At 39.9% G+C, this 22,822-nt stretch overlaps 1 protein-coding gene across 15 annotated transcripts in view; it reads right to left on the bottom strand.

Annotated features, from left to right (window-relative positions):
* INPP4A (inositol polyphosphate-4-phosphatase type I A) overlaps positions 1-22,822 on the bottom strand; it is a 130,471-nt gene that overhangs the window by 39,794 nt on the left and 67,855 nt on the right. For 8 of the 15 annotated variants that reach the window (XM_080377279.1, XM_080377271.1, XM_080377280.1 and 5 more), the window contains 10 exons: positions 14,206-14,268; positions 12,148-12,366; positions 11,272-11,316; positions 9,671-9,789; positions 9,438-9,554; positions 8,335-8,414; positions 5,601-5,754; positions 4,536-4,626; positions 3,725-3,872; positions 31-161 (listed from right to left, as the gene is read on the bottom strand). In XM_080377279.1, coding sequence (XP_080233405.1) covers positions 31-161; positions 3,725-3,872; positions 4,536-4,626; positions 5,601-5,754; positions 8,335-8,414; positions 9,438-9,554; positions 9,671-9,789; positions 11,272-11,316; positions 12,148-12,253 — 991 coding nt within the window. In that variant the 5' untranslated portion in view covers positions 12,254-12,366; positions 14,206-14,268. Of the gene's footprint in view, positions 1-30; positions 162-3,724; positions 3,873-4,535; positions 4,627-5,600; positions 5,755-8,334; positions 8,415-9,437; positions 9,555-9,670; positions 9,790-11,271; positions 11,317-12,147; positions 12,367-14,190; positions 14,269-22,822 lie in introns of all 15 variants that reach the window. The other 7 variants (XM_080377285.1, XM_080377275.1, XM_080377282.1 and 4 more) reach the window with 2 other exon arrangements.

The raw sequence follows: 22,822 nt of genomic DNA, 5'->3' as shown, positions 1-22,822 counted from the left end.
ATTACCATGTTATTATGAAAAAGAAATCACCTTTATACTGGTGCAGGTCAGTTAGGTTTTCCTGATAAGTTAAAATAATTGTTTGGTATTGTGTAACTATTTGTCGACGAAGGCTTTCCCAACAAGGAGACAATTCTCCCAGTTCTTCTAGTTCACATACCCTAGGGGAAGAAGAAGAAAAAAGAAAGAAAAAAAAGGAAAAAAGAGGTATTTAGCTCCATTGTTCACTTGACCAAGAGTAAGTTTCACATTGTACCAACACAGCACCATCCTCAGCTGACACATTCTCAACTCACTCTGGTCTAACCTGCTCACCAGATGGAATCCTTCCAAACATATGTCCCAAAGCACAGCTGTTGAGCTCTGCTCCAAGGTACACAGGTTCACCACAGGCAGAATACACTGTGTTCCCTCCAGGAGCCTCAGGTGTTGGTCAAAACCAAAGCTTCCCACCCTTCTCCAGGAGCTGTCCAACTATATGATGTTTTGCAAATGATGGGTACTGTCATAACATCAGGTGACTTGGGACAATGAGGACCTTTTTAGTCCACTCCACTGAACTTCGGTGGCTCTCAAAACAGAACTGTGACAGAAGTCAGGTGGGACAGTAGCACCTATCAGACATCAGGTACAAGGAGTATCTGCTCTAGCCAGGTATCTACACAACAGTCTTCAAGGCCAGGCAGAGAAGGCCTAAGAAGTGTAAGCATTATTAAGGGTTTGGAGAGACAAAATATGAGCCAACAAAACCTTCATCTAAGATTCAGGATTTTAGGCACCCAAGTTCCACTGTAGGTATAATAAAGGATGACTGGATACCCGTAGATAAGAACAGGAAAACCCCTGGCTTTCCCATTGCACCATGACTGCCAGGTGTTCAGTCACACATGGCAATCCTGTGTTACATACTGCTTCCCTACAGCACTACTGAGAAAGTATTCAGCATATTCCATGTCATGCTTGCATTACTGTTTTCTTGGGTTAAGGTATTATTTGGAAGAAAGGAAGAAAGATAAAATAAATGAGTCAACAGCATATCCAAGTCAGCAGCATATTGCTCCAGAAAAAGTAGCACAATCATCTGCCAAAAGGATCCGGCAGTTCTTTTTGCAGTTCTCTCAATATCCCTCATCCTTAGTTTTAATCAATTGTCTGTATATCATTTAAGCATTTCACAGAACAATTCTCACTCCACAGTATTTAGGATATTATCAAAAGGAAGCAAATTTCCCAGAAAAAAACATCAGATTGACTTGCCGATAGGTAACAGTGTAAACTGTATTTATCAGTGACTTGGAAAAAGACACTTTTGGTTCCATCTTGTAAAACTGCTTCTGTATAAGATGCTATTACAACTACCTTGTCAAACTCCCTGCTCAAAACTAGCCATGCATCTGAGCCCAGGTCTTCCTGAAGTAAATTCACAGCTTAATACTTAAACACTTTTTTGTCCCATAGGCTAAGACAGCAGGGGATGCACATGCCATAAATAACTAGGTAGTCAAAATATCCCTTCAGTTATATGTTTCCTTTCAAAGAGCTCTGGCCCAGAAGTGCTTTATGTAAGAGCCAGCAGCTGTGATTATCCAAGGACATTTTAAAAGTCACCAGGATGTAAAGACAGAAGCAGCTGTGCTTCTGTAGCTGTCTGGCATTCCTCTGGGCTGCAGCACAGAGGACGGAGAAGAGAGCACTTAGCAAATCTGAGAGATCCTATGAATACAAACTGTGACTGTGGATGTCATTGAGGGACACCTCAGCTGAACAGAAAGAAGGGATTCTTTCTCACTAAGTACACAGAAGTTGTATTACCTTTGAGCCACACAATTCAGAGCATACAAAGTTGTACTAGTAATCACCTGGGCTGTTATTAGCCCATAACTGTATACAGTATGTAGCAATTGATCTCTGCATGATTTTAGCAAGAGCCTCTGAACAGTCACATTGAAGTTTCTTAAGATGTTAGCCGTGCACTGTCCACAGTCTTAGAGAAAGCCACATCTTTTTTTCCCCATTCACCCTAAATTCTCCTCTTATTATCTCCAAGTCCTTAAACTACATCCATCACAGATGGCATTTTATGGGTAAGCTTGCCACCTCTTTAAATTAGGATGGCTGTACCTCATAATAAATAGGTGCTTTTAAATGTATGTGAGGAAAGCTGTAGAGAAAAAAAGATATAAAATAAACAGTGAATAAACGAGGTCTAAATGCATAATGGCATATCCCAAGCCCCCTCCACCAAGGTTGCAGCAGGACAGCTAGGCAAGATAACAGCATTCACTCTTTAGAATCTAGGATCTGACTACTCCTACTAAGTGCATGTCACTAAAAAACCCCACAATTCAACAGCAGAAAAAAATATAAAATAAGCCAATGTGAACTTTGGAAACCCAGTCATGTCATGCATTAGTTTTTTCATACATAATAAACAGTCACCGCTATCTTTCTGCGAGAATTTATCATTTTTGCAAAATATGACTATACCTCAAAAACTGTAGACTACTTCTGCCTGCTCATATGGATTAACACTATTTCACAATATCGCAAAGGAATTGAATTGTATTAATATAGGATAATGAGAGCACTAGTTTTATTTTTAATTAAGGTCAGGCTCAGTTAGGTCTCTAGGAGGGGATTCAAATACAGCCAAACTAAAAAACCAATTCTCAAAAATACAGCTAAAAATTCTTTTTCCATCCTAATCTTGGCTTTTATAAAGAATACATAAACTGTTACGTTTGCAAATCACAGCCTACAAATGTAGGGAAGTAAAACTCATAACTGAATACATTGCCTGGAAGAGAGTTAATTGCTTCAAGAAGAAGCAAATTCAGAATAAACCTATAAAATGTTTAACAGATTTCCTTCTCCCTCCCACCTCCTAAAATGAGAAAAAGTTATTACTGTCCTACAGTGTCTCATTTTAGTTGGCTTTATTCTGTTTGTTTTCCATTCAAAACTACTCTTCTGACTCTCAACGCCATCTCTTAATTCACTGAGTCAATCTATCATCTTGTTATCTATCTTTGCTTTGCTTATATAGCACAGAAGTCAAATGACTTTTTCAAAGGGATCAGGTTTTTTCTTCTTTGTCTGCTACTCTAATTACTCATTCCACTTAGCTTGTGTCTGTGTTGTCTCTGTTCCCTTCTCAAAATTCTTAGCAGCTGGAGTTGTTACTCTTTCGTTTACACTGTCTCATCTATCCAGACTTCTCCCCACCCATGAAACACTGAGATATGTTTTATTTTTAATTTAACTTCACTTTTCTCTTTATATTAATATAAACTATGTTTCAAAACCAGAATGTATTGAAGTATATGCATTATTATATAAAAAAAGAGATCATGTATTCCAATGTGGTGGTCTTAATACAGTCACATGACTATGGAATAATATATTTTGTGGCCTTATCAACACTTTCACAAGAGGAACAGATAACCCGTAAGTGCAGCTAACTGCAGTATTATCCCAAGTGTTCACTATGCCAACAATTCTCTCCCATCAACACCTCTGTATGTTCACTTTACCATATACTCAAGTCCAAATTCTATACTCTGACACGAGATTGTATTCGCTGTAACTGTACAGTCAGCAAATTGCTGCTTTTACTACTTTTTCTTCAGCGCCTCTGTGCATGAACACACATATATTCCTTGGAAACTCAGTAACAGCCATATCACTGCTATATTACTGCACATGTAAACTGGCCCAAACTCACCTTGCCGCATCTTCTTCTAGAAGAAGCTTCACAAATTGCCTAGGGATGTGCAGCGACAGGACACTCTCGGCCATCTGCTCCAAGATTCTCAAGTGGTTTCCATCAGTGGTTGGGAAGCGATACATTCGGCAAATGGCACCACCAAATACTAAAGAATTAAAATCATGCTATTTGAGCACAGGGTTTGAATTAAAAGTGTACAGTCTCTCCTTTTTTAAAGTAAATGGCTTTGGTTCACTAATGAGCTGTAATATACTGCTGTAAAGATCTGGTTTAACCATGCATCAGTCTAAGCTTTTCTAAACATGGTCATTCTGCAATGCCCATTCTTCTGCATGTCTGCAGGAAAAGCCCCCCAAAACACTGGTAAGGAAATGAAACACATATGCAAATTTTGACATAAGTTGGAGGTTTTTTATGTACTGTGCATCTTCCTCTCAAGCAATCGTTTGCTGGAAAACTAACCTTTCTTCAAGATTTTTTCTTTTTTTAAAAAGCAGCTGCTTTCCTCCGTCCTTCCCCTCCTCTCAATGATTGCTTAGAAATAGACTAGCAAACTGCATGCAGAATTTTATACTACAGTCAAGTTAAGTGACAAAAGTTTGCTTCTGCTGTTTTTACTATACAAAGTAGTGTAGATGATAAAATAATTTATTCCTGTATGACCCTCAAAGAGCTAGCTGCTCAATCAGCTGCCTGTTCCTATTCAAATGAAACATCTGTTTAAATGCCCTGGGGCCAGAGGCAGACAGCAAGAGATTAGCTTTTTCTGATGCCTAAAGCTTACTTGTTACTGCCCACAGCAGCTTACCAGATTTCAGTAGTGCATCTTTCCGTAATGAAGCATATTTGGATCTGATTCCTAAGGATTCTGTTAAACTTTCATCAACTGGCAACACAGTCTAAACAAAAACAAAGAACAGTAATAGTAAAGAATAAAACCTCAGTGCTAGGGCAATATGCAGTGACGACCCCATTACACAGACTTGAAAGGAATATTCAACACAACCATGGTTAAAATAAATATTTCGAATATGTTTACTGTGGACAAAAAATATTGCAGGCTGAAAAAATAAATCCACTTAAACCCTTCAATCTAAGCATTCCTATTTACTTCCACCACACAGTTCAAAATGCCATAAAAATTTTCATCCAGCCTTTCAACTACTTTATGCTAGCACAGCTCCAGAGTCCTTACAGGTACTGCACCAATACGTGGTAGCTACAGGTCTGGCCGGATACAAGGCGATACTAATCCACATTGTGACTGTGATACACTGACTGTAATTATCACCAGGACATTAAGGACACAAGGTTTACAGAAATAAACATATGCCTAGGCTGAGAAAGTACTATAAATATCTGCTCTCAGACAAATACTAGGGGATCAGAAAAAGACAAAATAATGCAGTATTCAAGTAACCTGTTCAGTTTATCAAAATCTTTTAAGTTGCCTGTGAAGATTCTGGAAATTCTCCGAGCATCCCCATTACAGCTTTGCTTAATGCCACCTTCCAATTCACAATGCGAACTGGAATACCACATCTTTGTAGAACTGGTGATTGATGCAACAAGTGCACCAACATATGGCACTGCAAGCCTATTCAGATGAAGGGCATGAGCACCTGAAGTGAAAACTTACTCTAAATTAAAATCTTTGCCAAGACTTTTAACACCAAATGTAAGCACCTAGAACTCTGCAAAATACAAAGCTGCTTCATCACCGTTAGGCTGCTCTTTACTGTATTTTAAAATTGTAAAGCACTACTAAATAGCAAGATAAACAGGAAAGCTAACAGCAGATATCAACCGATCTTATTTCAATGCTGGCAATAAATCTGCATTTTTCTGAATTTGATACAATGCTCATACTCACCCTTCCATTAATTGTATCGGGTGACCTTGTCACCGGGGGCCTTTGGTCAGTTTTCTCCTCCATTTGCCATCCAATAACTGTAATGTTACCTACACGGTCACTTTCAGCCGACCTGCAACAAACACTCTGCGTTGAGATTTTTTTGGAGGTGGACCTGTTTATCAACAAGGGAACACTTATAAAAGGCTATTAATCTTCAAAATTAATAAACATTGTAAATAAGAAGCTTTTCAACTTCATTTTGCATATTTTTATAATGCGTTATTCCAACAGGAAAAAGCTTCCCTCATTCTGCAAGGATGATGTACAGACCTCCTAATGAAGGCAAACTAAAACCATGCATGTATTTCAATACTTACGTAAAAGGAGAAAGAGTTTAGATTTTACAGTTAGTCTGTTGCAGGCAAAAGCAGCTTAAATTGTGAACAGGAAGCAGATAATGGGCTGCATCTGCACATGTGTATGTATATGCCCGTGCCTGTGAATGTCTGAAAGCAAACTTTTTAACTTTCAGTCAGAAGACTGCTACTTGCTAGCTGCAACTGGAAAATTTTGATAATATGTGGACTAAATTGAAGTAGCACATCCCAAATCTTCCCCTTCATAGAGAAGTTGGCCAAGGCCACCAGTTAGGAGGCCGTTCACATCTTGTGTTTCTGCAGATAAGACTATTCAGTCTGGGAAAACTGGGAGCCTGACATTGCAGGAAGAAAAGCTCATGCTAAAAAGAAGGATCCTGAAAAGAAATGGTCTAGGGAAGAAGGTGAAGATTGTTAATGGAAGAAAGGTCCCTGAGGTGGAGGACGATCCTGGAGATCAGGGAGCTGCATGGAAACAAATACCAGAGATCCCCAGGGATCTGGCCACTAACAGCTAAGGAGCCACACAGCAGTAACTGACACAACTTTCTGTCTCACCTTCCCAGACCTAGCAGCTGTCTCCTTGCTGTGGAGGGAAGCTGACACCATATGAACACATGACTGAGGGGCGAGTGAGTGAGTGAGTCAGAGACAGAAGAATCAGGTGGGGTAAAAGCTCTGATCTTGCTGGTTTTAAAATATATACCAGTATCCAGATCTACCACAGCTATCATTTATTCTGTCTCACCCATGACACACAGTAATTTTGACAGAGACTTTTATGTTATTATTTTAAGATAGATTCTAAACAGTATTCTAAGATTGTTGTTTACATGTAAAAATATGCTGGAACAACTAAGACAAAAAAAAATGTCTCTGGAACAGACAATACTGGGGAGACAAAAGAAATAAGTACACAGGATGACTACAAGAAAAGATTTAAAGTATCCAAATCATGCAGCATGTTTATAGACATTGCTCAGCATTCAGCTAATACATCCAAGGGATAACATGACAATGAGAAGTCAGTCAAGGCTTATGTTAAGCCCTATAACACATGATTCTTTGATAATCAGAATATAGCTGATATCAAAACAAGAGTTTAATGAAGTCCACTTTCAACATAGAAAGAATGAATGGATAAACCTAACAGAATACCCATGTCTAACGCAAAACCACGAAACTCCTGCCATCACACTCCTCCTCATTCTTCATCTCCCTCAAAACACCCTCATCTTCACACATACGAGAAATCAGAATATTCTACCCACCATCAATGTCATATTTTGGTGCCTTTTCTGACTCAATTCCCTCATTTGCTCCCCCCTGCTAAATCAAGTCAATTTTTTATTCACAACACATTGTGGAAAAGCTGAAAACCTTACCCATCTATTCTCTTAACATGAAAAGCTTTGCCCGTGTTTTGTTAGTTGTATCTGGGCTAAGAAATTTCCACAAGTTTATCAGTCACTGTTTCTAGTGCTGATTATACCGATACTACCAGCACCATCTTCCTCAGTTCCTCTGATTATGCTTCCCCCTCCAATTGACCTCCCCTTGCCTTCTCTGACCGGGATGTCTGTCCTACTTTCAACAGAGACTACTTCAGTTACACATAAGAGCTCTCTTTATTTAATCTCACGTTGCTTTCTTCATTCTTTTCCAACACTCTGCTTTGTCCCACACTGGCTTTCAAGACTGTGGTTTGATTCCAATGACTAGAACTATTACCTTAAGGATTTGTATTAGACTCACACCCTATTTTTCATCCCCTCCTGAGTCACGTTCCTTCCATGAAAGTTTCCAATATGAATTAAAGTAGCAAATCATATCAATCTATGTTGCTTAGTATGACTCCTCCTTTTCCTAGTGCATTATATTGATAAATATACTGTTTAGCAACATATACACAATTTAGCAGCAGGTAGGTGTTGAAATATTAAATAGAACCTAGATTTATCTAAGCCAAGGTATTCCAAACTGCTAAGATAATCCTCTGTTTCAATGGGTTTCATTCTCCCCATCACAGGCTCTTTATACATCAGCACAGTTAAAAATACTCTATTTTGCCACACTTCACGGGCACATACACTGAGGTGATAGGATGAAATGCACAAAAATGACATTGGTCTTGACAATACTTTCTTGACTTGCAGAACTAGAACCAATGTCTAACAGTATTCACCACATCGGAAAGGTCTTGTTCTACATGTTTTAATTATCATGCAATATAAAATTCCTTAATACTGGCCTGGAATTAAAACATTAAACAAACAAAAGGTTTTCATCACATCTCACAGACAGTTTTCATCACATCTAAAGCATGCTTTGAAGAATTAAGAATTAATTCCTAAATGGAGGAGAATACTACAAACCTTAGTGTTAAGTGCAACCTGTGATTCTTCTCCTGAAGAAGTTCTTTTACACTGAACATCCCAGAACCCAACAAATACATCTGAAAGAAGATGAGTATCAGAATTATAATTTACCTTTAAAGGCTTTGTCCACAGCAATAAAGCCCAAAATACAATTATTCACAGAAGTCTGAGAACAAAAATACAGATATTTATGCCCACACGTAACTAATTAAAACCCTTTCTAATTCAAACCCTTTAAAATTTAATAAATGTGGTAATTTATCAAAAAACCTTCTTCTACTGGAAGACATTAAGCATTTTGCTTTCTATAGGATCTGAGTGGAGACCCCGGAACACTGAAAGCAATGACGGAATGGGGCTCAGACTGACTAAGTCAACATTTCATAGTCCCTCCCTGATCCAAACTTGGTTCCTCCTGAAGAACCTGTCTCCTTTGAAGGTATTCCTTTTTTTCCCAGAGCCTCCCCATGAAGCTCTGTACAGAAAGGGACAGTTCTGCTGCCCCTGAGGAAGCCACGGAAAAGCAGACACATGGGGCCTGAAACAGTATTCTGGGTAACAGTGTGAGAATAAATGGCCTGAGCTGCTCCCAGATCCAAGTGGATACACAGCAGGGCAGGCACTTAAAGCTTTTTTCAGTAAGGGTACAAATCTTACCCACGAACAAAATCACTAAGGTATCAGAGCAAGGCAATTTCTGGAATTTAGCAGCTCTGTTCAAAAGGACTGTTTCATTATGGGCCCAAGAGGCTCAACATCTTGGCATAAGTTAGAGACCTCATTTAGGGGTGCTGGATCCCATTCAATATATAGTTGAGTAAAGAGGTCCACAAGATAAAAGAACAGGTGACGGGACTCTTAAATCCATGGTTTTCAAACTTGCTGCAGACAGCCTTATTTGAGAAAAGTGGCAAAGCTCCCCACTCTGCCAAGTCCACCTCATGGCATTTGTCCCTCCCTCCCCTCCCCACCTTGCTTCCTCTAGGATCAACGCTGCTATCCCTTTGCTTTCTTCCACAAAAGTTAATAGTTTTATCTCCTTGCCTCTTGTTTCCTTGCTCTGCACTGAGTGGGCAGGGAACAGAATAAAGAAAACTTACTGTTCCCTGAGATCTATCTTTGACGTCGTACACAGAGAGTTTGATTTGTGTCATTTGATTGATAAGAGAATCTTGGAAAAAGGCAATGCTGCTTAGAAAGATAGGATTACTTGTTCCCTGCAATCATAAACAAAAAAAGGCAAAAATTAATGTAAAGTGGTATTTGTTAGGAAGAAATGCTTCCTGTGTTAGCTTCAATTTTAAACCTGATCCAGGAGTATCTGACCACTTACCTCAATAATTTCTGTCTGTGCATGCTTCGTCCAGAACGCCTGAGGAGGTGTAGTGACACTCACTGCTACAAAACTATTTGGTTTTCGATCTAGCGATGGAGTTAGCAGCTCACTGCAAGCTTGAGGTATGCAACAGATAAATACATTTAGATTCAGGACCTTTTTCATAATGCTGTAAGACCTGACATTTTTATAACAGCATACTATATACCCTGAGCAATAAAGCCAAGAAAGGCCTAACATGAATTCTGTCCCCACATTATAAAGGCACATCACTCACCTTTGTGCATGGAAAGAGTAAACATGCAACCAGATCAGTCTGGCTCCAAGCTGTAGAGCCATAATTTAAACTCGTTCTCTTCTAACACCTGCCTATCCTTTCCCCTGGCACAGCCCATTAGAACAGCATACATGCACAGGTTTTCCTCTGGGAATCTCATGAGCATGGCTGCATTTGATTTGAAGTCACGCTCCATTAAGCCTGTTACCAAACAGCATTTTGCCATGGAGAACCCACAGAAGTGCTTGAACACTGATCAAGCAGCGCTACGAGGAAAACTGGCTTCTAATTGTAAAAGGACAGCAATTTATTTCCTCTAAAATGTTACTGTAAGTTTAACTGCTGGGAAGGGACTATGGGTGAAACTATAGGGACTACAGTAGGCTACCAAAAATTTCCATGAGTGACTCTGCACAATTACATTAAACTTCAGAGCCAAATTCTATCTAGCTCGATACAGGTAACTACAGTGTGGTCTGACTCTGCTTCAGCTAGATGCAGAAAGTTAATTCTGAAATTTACCTAGACAAGCAAAATGTTTAAATGTACACTAAAGAGTTTTGCAGTTCTAGGTATTTTTAATTTATCTGAAAATACCTGAATTATCTTCTTCAGCTCTAAGGAGTTCTTGTAAAGATTATTATTCATATACAATTACACACACCTGAGAAAATTTTTTGATTTTTAATTTCAAACACACTGTTAAGAGCATAACCTTCCAACCATTAGTCCACTATTAAGCCAAGAAAACCATGCTGCAGTTGAAAATGTGAACTGAATTTTCATTAAGAAAATATTTTTCACTTATTCTTCAGGTGAGGTGAGCCAATGCACAAGCTTCTCATCCAAATCTAACCATCTCAGAAATCAGGTCACTTCTGCATCTCATAGTATCACTTAACAGCAAAGAGGTATGTGTAATAGTTGGTAACTCTTAGGAAAGATCCTGTCCTGAAATGGTGTTTCCAGATTGCTTGAAAGCCTGAACTGCTGATATACTGAGACTGAAGACAGATTCACTGTATCTTCACATAAACAAAACAAGCATTAAAAAATAATATTCACATAGCAAACATTTAAAATTTTATAGAACAGATGTTTTAATTGCAGACTTTTAAAAACATCACAAAATCAGACTGCTGGCTGCTTATCAAAAGATACTGCGCAGGCAGCCAGAAAACTGTACCACATCTCCATAAAAATCAAAGCAAAGTTTCAATTCTTACTATATGAAAGGCCCTTCAAAATTAACAATTAAAATCCTGCTCACATACTCAACAGCATGCATCATCAAAATTAGCATAAAAATCACTAAGCCTACCTAAACTGAACTCTAAAATCGGCTCATCTGGATCCTGAATGTTTCCTGTAAACCAGAAAAATTAACAAAAGATTAGCCAAACATTGCTGTTGTGTGAATCCTTTCCTAAAACTGCAGTCATACAGAGAAAGAAATTAAATTTTCTAGAAAAAAAAAAAAAAGTATTTTTAATTCAATGAGCCATGACTGCTATTTAACCTTTGGTATCTAAAAATGATTTGGAAAACCTGAGATAATCTAATTTTATAAAACATGTTAAAATATATAAAACTATGCAGGATTATACAGAATATGGGAATATAAAATGCCAAATCTCAGTACAAAACAACAGGATTAAAGCCACTTAAGTGTCTGAGCCACTATACCAAATTATTAAATCATGAGGTATATAAAATACACCTCCTCTGTGATCAGTGAATAGGGAGAAGTTTGAAAGTACCTGTCTCTCTCACTAATCAAAGAAAGTCTCTGGGGGTTACAATCCTAATTTACTTATCATAAAAGATACGGGAGAGAATTCTCAGCTCCCTGAACTCTCTTCAAAATTTTATACAATGTCAAACAAGGAGGTTGCCAAGACTCTTCCTAGACCTTGACATTCTTTTGTTTTCTTCCCAATTGCTTATTTTTGACTGATAAACACAAGTGCACAAAATCTAGTTTAATTTCTTTTTTCCTTCCCTCTCCAATTTTAATGTTTTGTCCGCTTTAAAAATGGTAAGTTTAAGATTTTTTTAATCCTTTAGTATAATTCCTTTATCTCATACCCTCCAGATAACCAGACACATCAAATCTTCTAGCATTTAAAATAAAATAATAAAAAAAAAGTACAATGCATATCCCGAAAGGAGCAACAGCTGACACGAAGGCACGTACCTGCCAGAGAAAGACCTAGCATGTCAGAGGTGACATCGATGGTGGAGGCCCGTTGCACGGTGCGGGATTTTGCACCGTGGCGGGGACTGTGTTCTCTTGCTGTCATTTTGTCATGAAGAACCCTTCTCTTCTTGCTGCTTGGCTTTACCGATGTTTGTCTTGCACAGTAGCAGAGTGCAGCGGGTTGTCTCCAACGGCTATTCCTCTAACATTACCACGCTAAGTGATAAAGAGAGAAAAAGCACACACCAAAATTTTAGGCCACTATCTAGCTTCTGTACTTTTTGACAGCGGCAAATCTACTGCCATAAAATTGCCTCAGGTCATTCAGATAAAACACTCAAGGCAGATCCAATGCACAGTAACTCAATTTGCATGAACCCTACACTCGCAGCATTTTACTGCACATTGTTGAAGACGGTTCCACATGCAAGAAAGGCTCTTCTGTCAGAGAACGGGGGTTGAGACTCGTTAGCATGCCAGCTGCTCCTCTCCTTTGTCTAACTTATTAAACCATCCTTAATGAAGTTTCCTGGTTTTCATAATCCCTGGGGAGCACAAATAAACTTGTCAGATGGGGCTTCTGCCTGCAGAGGTACAACAAGGGGTAAGGACCAAGGGACAATGTGTCGGCGGAACGCAGAACAAAAGGGCAGCAAGTTGGCGTCAGCACACTGTGTCGTTCCAGGCTGTACTGCCAAGGGAAAAGGGATGTTGAAAACTGTAAAGAAAACCCACCGGGCCACAGCATGGCTGGAATTCTGGGATGCTGATGGAAAGGAAAAGCAAAAGGGGATGCCTGCTGCTGTGGCACATGGCAGCGCCCGTGCTTCTCCTTCACCCCACACTTCACTAGGCTACAGACATCCACGACAATTGTTCTTCCCCTCACAACGCTATAAAGTGAAATGTTACGGTAGGAAAGAAACACACAGCCTATAGAAAATTTGGTTATTTTGTTAAATGTGGTGCTTTTGGTTTGGCTAATGAATTTGAATGTTCCTTCCATCAGCCACATCAGCACTGCAGTTATGGAACTTTTGTATTCATTTCATACTATTATGACAAACTCAATTCATTTAGGAAGTGAGATCAGGAGTGAAGTCTGATAAACCTGAAAGGTAGTAATACAGTGACTAATACCTTCACAGCAGCCCCTCATTATTTTTACAAAACATTCAAACCACACTGCATAATGGCAGCATAATTTTTTTCCTTTTAGGTTGACGGATCTAACAATGGGCAAGATGCATTCTAATTAAATAAAGCACGTAGCTTTCACTTGTGTTTTAAATCGGCATTTCAAAACCTGCCTAACTTAAGTCTCTGATTTTAGCTAGTCAGCATCTCCCTCTGGAGGATTTCAAAAGAATCTCCCTCTCTCCACAGTGAACTCAAGCACCTTCTTTACTAGCACTGGTTCACATCTAAAATTCAGATGCAAGTTAAGCATCTAAGACAACTGAATTGCATGCAATCCTGGCCATATACAGAAGCTTAGGAAATGAGATTTTAAATGGGGAGCTCATTCTAGGGAGGAAGGAATTTGGGCTGTGTCCACAAGATGGGCCACTCAGAACTAATAATTGGCTCAGTGATTCAACCCAGGTTTATACAATATAATGTCATAAGCCACTCCAAATAGGAAAAAACGGAATTCTTGAGTGGAAGAAGCAGAAATTGAGAGCTCTGAACACCCCATCCCCAAAAGCTCAGAAACTCAGTGACAGCATACAAAACAACACTCAGCTTATAGATATAATTCATGACAGTCAAAAATTAAAGCAGGCAGATTTAGAATTCATGTAGAATCACAGAATAGTTGAGGTTGGAAGGGATTCTGTGGAGTTCATCTAATCTATCCTTAGAAAAGGCCAATCCTTGAGAAGTTAAAATAGGGCCAGGTATTTTCTCTGGTTTTAAACTGTTTCTTCTTAAATATTACTGCATGTAATAATTTTCCAAGGCTCTCTAAGTTCTCAACTACTCATTTAAATTGCAATATAAATTCCTCACATAATGATACGTTTTAAATTTACTTACACTGATCATACTTACAGAGGACTCTTTTCCTCATGTGTGGAGGGATTCTGCGTATCATAACATCACTTAAGTCCACATCTAAAAAATTAACAAAACAATCAATCTTTTTATACAACATAAATCACAACCAAGGGGCCGGTACCACACTGAGATTAATTAAATTTAACTTCTGATTACTAGCTCTCACATTAAAGTTTTCTGAAAACAGAAAAAGAGTATGATCCTCTGGCTGGACCACATCCAGCTCTAGTCATAGCGATAGCGTAGCCAGAGCAGGAGCACAAAGCAGTAAGCTTGTGCTGAAAAGGACTAACTTCAGGTCAGCATTTGGTGAGTGGGTAGAATAGCTGTAAGAAACATATGTTAACATGTTTACTGAAAGGCTTGGTGCTATTAAGAAAAAAGAATGTATATGATATGTTAGGTATGAGACAGCATTTGTTACTGTGCTTTTCTATAGTTAAACTTTCAAAATTTTGCTGTTTGGAAGAGTTATAACCACCGCTGTCACGAGAAAAGATCCTGTGTCGAAACAGTTCAACACATCGGAACGCAGCACTCTTTCTCCACTGGGTGAAATTACTGTGCAAGGTAGGCCTCTACGAACAGCTAGCTAGAAGCATACAGAAAAGTGAATTATTTTTAAATATGCTGCAAGTTAACTGAAGGTCTGTATTTGCTAGTGGCACCGTCTCATTCAAGTACATTTGCATTAAAAGGACAAACCTTTTACGATGTCCTGTGTACGCCACACTACAGTAAAAGAGACGAGGAAGTCTAGTCTGAGCTTTTTGATTTAATCACCAGTCCTACCAATTACCCAAGACTGCTTAAGAACATAGGTTATGAGCTTTTATCAATTGCGGAAAGGGTTCTGTCTTACCTAAACTGCGCAGGAGGCAGGTATCTGATCACAGCTCACTGCCCAGGTTCTCTGCATAGTCAATGGTGAGACAGAGGCACATCCAGAGAATGAGTCACCATTTCTGAGGTAGGTGGGATGAATCACCCCATGAAGATACACACACACTCACACTCCTCTCTCTCATAGAAATAATTTAGATTACTAGCTTAGGCCTGATGCTACAGCTGGGCAAACTGGATCCCTCCCACAGTTCAGGTTGTTAGCTCAGGCAGGGATGACTTCCCTCCGTTCTGCACAGCCTGACAGACCCAAATGACAGATGCTCTGATCACTTTCTTGAATCAGAACCATTTCAACAATGACAACATTATGATCATGTTTTTGACAAAAATCAGTGGAGGTAGGATTCCTACCAAATTAAAGGTAGTATTAGCACCCCAGATAGTTTCTGTAGATGGTACCAAAGACTAGTTAGTACCACTCCTGCAGCCTGCAATCCTCAAAGGCTGATGCAATTCATGTCCAGGCAAACCCCATCCTGAAGATGGCATGATGCATCTACACATAGCCTTTGGCTTTGCCCTTACTAATACTGCAGACAGAGAACGTTGGCAATATGTGCAGCTTTGTACTGCATGAAGTTTTGCTGCAAGCCCAGTTTTCAACTGTGGCTTCAACAGAAGCATGAAAAGCTGTTATTGACCTCTATTATCAGTAATGGCCATTTCCACTGTGCAGAAAAAGCTTCTGAACAAGCCTCATTTCTGTTGTGTGAATATTTATTTTGTGCTCTGTTAGCACAAAAGCACATGACCAGAAGAAAAGATCTTCATTAGATGCCACTTCTGGCCTGCTACCTTCAGTCCTGGCAGTTGGTCATGGGAAGCAAATGCCACTCTGCCCAGCTGTGTGGTCTTATATCCTGTGGGCTTGAAACTTGGACATTTGGTCTCACGCTGCCTGCCTGCAAGATTGCAAGCGAAAACGACGATTATCTCAGCCCCAAAATAATCCCTTGATGATAAGCTTGTATAACTACAAGCTAACTGTTCTGGCAAAGTGCTTTGGTCTGTTGCCTTCTTGAAAAGAACACTAACCCTCCTACCAAACTGCCCCTTGAAACAAATGTGTCAGGTGAGATCAAACCTTCTTTCACCCTAACACCTACCTTTTTGACACCCATTCCACAACTGTAAGAAACATGATTTTTCCAACTCACACATCAATAAGCAGGAGAAAGAGGCAACTCCAATTATAGACTAAATCAAAGTCTAGCAACTCTACTTTCCTACAGCCACAGTGCTCTGGGCTTATGGCATTTGATCGGGTAAGAGCCATGTCAAAGCAGAAAATGCAACAGCAGTGGAAGGCTAAACATCACTGATACATCTACATTAAAAGAGTAATAGAGAAAGGGAGAGTGTGACAGCTTCTTTAATGCTTTAAAAAAAATGGAGGTGCAATCCTACTAAAAGTTCACCATCATCTCCAAGAGGGAGTGAAAAAGTAGTCGTGGGGTACCTACTGAACTGCAATTAGTTTTACCATTCTCTGGACTCTCTAGGCTGTAAGGTCCACTCTCTGAGCCTTACAAATTAGGGTTCCTGTTCCTGAACAATCCACTTTGAAACATCAGGATGGCTCCTTCAGCCAAATGCATTCTTCAGATAACAGTGTCTCTGGTTGAAAATGTTTTAGCAATACACTACTGAATAGTAAATGAATACTGTCTGAAATAGTAAGTATTCTGGATCTGCAACATGGCCAAATTTCCAACTAACATCCTATTAACTCTATCACTATGGACAAAACAATGGAAAGGATCAAATGCCCGACTATGCCAAGTTCTGACTGTGTTGCCTTCCACGTGAGAGCACCATCTCTAGTATAACTAGCACACAGGTTGGGTTTGTTTGTTTGTTTTTAACTCTAACCACAGAAAACCTTGTGAAACAAGATCTGCCATGTTGGCTCAAGACCAATCTTCCAGTAATTCCAGCCTCCCATCCCCAACAGCTGTTTCAAAGAAGATGCAAGGAACTTTATGAACCATGCTTCGGAGTCTGAAGTGAAGGTCTGGATCAACCCCATCACTCATGGCTGCAGAGCCAGCCCAAGAGCAGAACATCAGCTCTCAAGACAGCAGCTCCTAGTGAAAGCCTGCTAAGATGGACATTGATTAAGAGCTATTTTCTTCAAAGTCTCACAAGCACTTCGCTCTTCTATCTCATTTAATAGGAGACTGAATGCCCTGGACCTCACACAGATCACAACAGGAAAAGTCAGAGCCATGACCTTGAAACCTTGAGTCAGATTCTTCCTTCCAGTCAAACTCATGCGGGCAGCAACACAGCCTATGTCTACTGCAGGTCCATAGGCTGACAACAGAGTTTTGCTCCACTCACTCCATGACCTACAACATCCCCTTTACCATGCCCCTTGGCAAGGCAAAAGAAAGCAAGTGGTGCCAGAATTCAATACAGACCTTTGTCTCCCACTGAAATTACCTCCCCACCAAAACCACACTTGGCAGGTCCAGTCTATCAGCTCCACAAAGAGGTTGTATTTCACCCTCCACGTCTACTCCTTAAGTCTAGGTTCCCCTCACAAGCTGGTTCAATGTCCCACCGACCAAAATCTTGATTACCAAGGACAAGAATATAAGGTTACCCTGAAGTCTTCTCATCACTCTATGAAGCTCTCCTGAGGATTCTGAGCAAGTGGGTAACCTCAGCGAGAACAGGGAAAAGTCTTCAGCAAGAAAATGAAAGAAAATACCACAATATACAATGAATGTATTTGTGCAGCGTGGAAATCCCCAAATGCAACCTTTCAGTGACATTTAGATAGAAGGCCATTTCAGCAGCAGAAAGTAGCCTGTTTTCTCTTTGCTTTCTTGTCCAGCCTCTCCCACTTATGTACAGACAAATCTGTAAATCACAAACTTTCTTCTTGACTCTTTCCTGCTATGAACTTCAACAAACTCAATTGATCTAGAAACCTGATTTTATTTCTTTAATATATCTGAGTACTTTTAATAGAAAACTGCAATTCAGGCCACTTACTTTTTGGTGCAAATTAAGACTGTCTATATTTGCAGCTGAAACACAATTAGCATTCTTAACGTAATAAGATACTGGTTTAATTTCACTTGTCATTACAACACTCTTATTTCTTCAGCACTCCTTCTACGAGTACAAAAATATCCACACCTGCAGGTGGAAGCGAGCATTTCTAACATACGTGTTTGCTAACTAGAAAGGAAAAAGCACAGCTCTGTTTCACTTTGCAGAACAGCTTTTATCAAGCTGTGCACAGCACAATGCCATGGAAAATGATGAGTCTTGCTACAGAGCAGTTTGAAGTTCAACTCCCCCAGCCTCTTCTGTTGTTTTACCAACAGAAACTGAAACAGCTTACAAATGGTCTTTACCCTAAATGAATCTTTAGCCTCTCCACAAGAAATGTGCTGGGAACATCATGGTGAAGTTTCCTGTGCATGGAATGACTTCTCTCCTCATGACCCAGGGTTCTTACGCTACCTATACAGGCATGGAAAAGCCCATGAGAACAGGGGACATATTTTCTGTTGAGGAGTTTGGACTGGAAACACATTCCTGAATTTGATGGTCCTTTGGACACCCTCCTAAAGCTCGCCTCTTCACAAGCAGTCTTTCATCATAACCACGACACTCACAATGCAGAAACAGCATTGCTCTAACTGGAAAAAAGCAAAGAGCTTAACCCCCTCTCTGAGCTCCTCCTGCTGCAGGAAAAGGTGTGGGGGGGGAACAAAGGCAGAACAAAGCAAAAGAAACGCCAACGGTTTATGACCTGAAATGGAGATGAACCAGACACACCTTAACATTTGCTGAAGATTTTATATTGCTTTTGATTAGAGACGGATGGCAGGAAAACACCTCCAACATACAGGCAATGAGAGAGGACCATGGAAGACACAGAGGGATAAAAGCACTGAAACTAGATTTATAATCAGAAGTTTTGGTCAAGCTCTGATTACAACAAACAGTCTAGGGAATTATCTGATTTATCTGCCTATAATACTTATCTAGTTCAGAAACTAATGTCATACCAATTAAAGCTAGTGTATTCTGGTCAAAACAACCCAGGAATCACAGGCTACTGTTAGCACTGTCCTCTATGTGTTTGATGGGATCTCACATTTTGCTCTGAAACCACTGAGCTTCACCTGTGCAACAGGACTGCGCTCCAGGGTCACAGTTTAAACATTTACTTTCCTGACACTACATTTTCCCACATGGAAAGAACGCTCTGTTAGGTCACAGGCACACCGGAAAAATCTCCCAAGCACTCTCTATTTTTACATGGCATTGCTCTGACTTTCTGTGATACCTACACTCACTGTTTAAAACATTTATATAAATTAAAAATATATAGCAGCAACCAAGGATAAACCTTGGTTTACGATTTTAGGAAAAAAAGGATGAATCCTTTCTCTAACGTAAGTGTTTTCAACAAGACATAACTAATTGAATCAAGAAATGAAACAAGTGTCAAGTATTTAGAAAATTTAAAATAAATGTTAGTGTGGGAGTAATACTCCATAAAGGTTATTACCAGGATGTAGGCAGCATAGCAAAACTGGAGTCTTTTGCGACTAATACAAATCTGCTGATGCATATTTCTCCATCAGTGTTTGTTTTGTACTCCTGAACTGTTCTGTGTGTGTACTTCTGATCCATATATCTTTTTTTCTTACACAGTGCATGCCTAGACTATGCCTAATGGCCATGACACTGGATGTCTCTTCAAATGAATCAACTCCTTTTAGGTTCCAGATACCAGATTCCTTTGTGCTGCTTTCATTTCTCCTTCCTGGAAAACAAAATGATTTGTTTGTTTACCTTAATATTTCTAAATCAATGTTGTTAATTTAGAAGCTTGTTATGGGCCAAGATGCTGACTACAAGGCTCTTTCCTGGATTCCTTTTTAGAGTCAAGTAAACAAGTGGTGGGATGCTGGCATTTGGAAGCATAAGCATTCAACTCCACACAGGCCAACAGTCTATGCTGCCCACCACTGCTCCCATTTCAATGCTTTGGTGGAACAGCTGTCCCAGTGACAGCACCCTTTTTTCATGCCAATCCTACCCTGTGGGTTAACAGTAATATCACCCTGTAAGATAATGGCGTGGGGGTGGTGGGGGTGGCGCATGCGTGTGCTGCTTCAGGGTCTTGCCGGTTTCTGAAAATGTTTTCCCTGATAATCTCTTTAGACGGCATGCAGATCCCAGTTTGCTGGCCCTGCCAAAGACTTCAAAGTCACCCAGAAAACCCTGTCCAGATTCCTAGGATCTCAGCCAAAGACCCCCCCAAAGTTTGTTTTGCTTTCTTGCCCAAGTTGTGAGAAGAAACACACAGAGTTCTCCATCAACCAGATAAAGGCAGATGTGAGCTGAGATGACAGCCAAAAGGGAGTAGGGCCGGTAGGTTTGAGGAAGGATGGACTTCTGAGCTGCTTCTCAAGAAGCAGGACTCAGGGCTAAATGGAGCAAAAGATATTGCTCATCACCTGTTAGCCATTAGCTATGCTTCCAGACAGACACTGAAAAAAGAAATAAACCCATTTCTGAGTGGCCCTTGAACAAGATGCAGCCTTTATATACTCAAAAACGTTTATACATTCAAAAATGATTCAGGAGTCCAAGCACTGGGAAGAAGCAAGGAGACTCAGGGATGACTATTACCCTGTGTTTGCATTGCCCAATGCAGTAGGGGCACTCTGGGGCAGTGGATGCATGTGTGCTATCCCAGTTCCTCCCTATGCCCCAGACCTCCCTCCCACACGCACGCACGCACACACACACACATCCTCCCTGCCCTTCACAACATGGGTTACAGCAGCTGTATTCTGATCAAGGCCAACAAGAAGGGGAAGTGGGACATGAAGTGACAGGGTCTGAGAGACACTAATTTGTCCAAGCTTTTCTGCTATAGGCAAGGAACAGCTGCAGACACCTGTATTTCAGAAAAGGAAGTCACAATTTCATTTCCCAACAAAGCCAGAAAACATTAAAAAGTAATTTTTCAGAGGTCTCAGAGTATCACCATCTGCCCATTGCAGGTCACAAGGAAGGACACTACTAACACTCTTCAGAAAAAACAGGTTAAGATGGTAACTTCAGAGAAACCCACATTTCTACATATTCAACAATAGCCTGATCTCAGTGACTGTATTGATGAGAATTATCAGCAGGAGACAGTACACCTAGAATACAGTTAAGAAAAAAGAAATAGGAAGGTGCAAGCAAAGCCCAATGAAATAGTTCAGAGTAAGCTATAACTGTACCAGAACATAATTAACTCTGCTGACCAACATATTTGCTTATGTGTTTTAAGACAGAATAAATTGCACCTGGATTGTAAAAGAAAGTACACTTTACCACATTTGTAAAGAGCAAAATCCACATCAAGTATAAACTGAACTGTTGCTAACAAGACCTGACAATATAATTTACTAAATGGATTCTTGACTTGAAGCAAAGCTACTGAAACACAACCATGTGGGAAAGATTACATGTGCTGACAGACACGGGTCATTTTAAAACACACTGGAAAAATATTTGGAATATACAGGAACTTGCCATATTTGCTGAATTTAAAAGGCCTAAATCAGTAGCACAAAACTGGAATAAATAAAGAATGCAATCTACAAAAAAAAGCAGATCATAAGCATAAAATAAGCAAACATATGAATACCCATGGACAAATAAAAATGTTTTTTAGAAGGTTCACGTCTCCTCGCTCCAACATATTACAGGTAAAAGTGGTCTGTTCAGACAGAGAGGGTAGCAAGTACTTCTGTGGCTGCAGTATGCATCGTGCAACACATTGTGCAACATATTCTGCTATAACAACATTCTTTTCTTTCTCCCTCATCTACTAACAGACCAAACAAAATAAACAGTTCAGATCAAAATTCAGAGAAAAATTAAGACTCCTATAGGGTACAGCCATGGATTTCTGAGGTCCAGGGCTTTTAAAAACAATTTTCAAATAACTGTAACCCCAGTCTACTGGTTTGTTTTCAGCAACTAGCACTGATTAATCTTTAGAACTGATGTAGTTTAGCGGGCATCAAAAGTTTATTTAAAAAAATAACAGCTGCAGTGGAGATGGTAGCAACAATCACGAAAAGATATCAATGCTATGCAAAGACAAAGAGCATATATTAGTGCTGAGTTCCTTGCAGCACTCGGTGCTCGAAAATACAAGCTTAAATGTCAGAGCTTTGTCAATTGTCCAAGCACCAACATGCCTTATAAAACTGGTGTGTTACTACAAGCCAAGTGACATCTCACCTTTTTTAAAAGCAAATTTTGCATGAATACAGACAAGCTTGAAAAATATAAAAGATGCATCCCAGATTACCCTCCTCTCTTAAAGTTCATGACTAACTCACTCTCATGACTGATACATTTTACTCTCAATTTTTGCATGCTGAAGGCAAGCAACAGTGACGCCAACTTCTCCTGCTAATTCCTGGTGCCTCCCACCACACCTCATCAGAAATTCATAAGCATGCTGCCTACCTCAGCAGTCAAACCTCCAAGGCAAGGCAGCAGAGATTATATTTCTGCCCATGGCTACTGGTCTTGCTCTTCTGGCCCAGATGAGAAGAGGTACCTGCATTTCAGCCACACAAGTTTATAGTCCAACCATCTCATCAAAGCCACTTCCTGCAACAGGTTAAACTAAGACACCAAACTGCATCTCAGTGTGGGC

Source organism: Falco punctatus, assembly GCF_963210335.1.
Source record: "Falco punctatus genome assembly, chromosome: 2".
Taxonomy (NCBI): domain Eukaryota; kingdom Metazoa; phylum Chordata; class Aves; order Falconiformes; family Falconidae; genus Falco; species Falco punctatus.
This window is presented reverse-complemented; position numbering and strand designations above follow the sequence as displayed.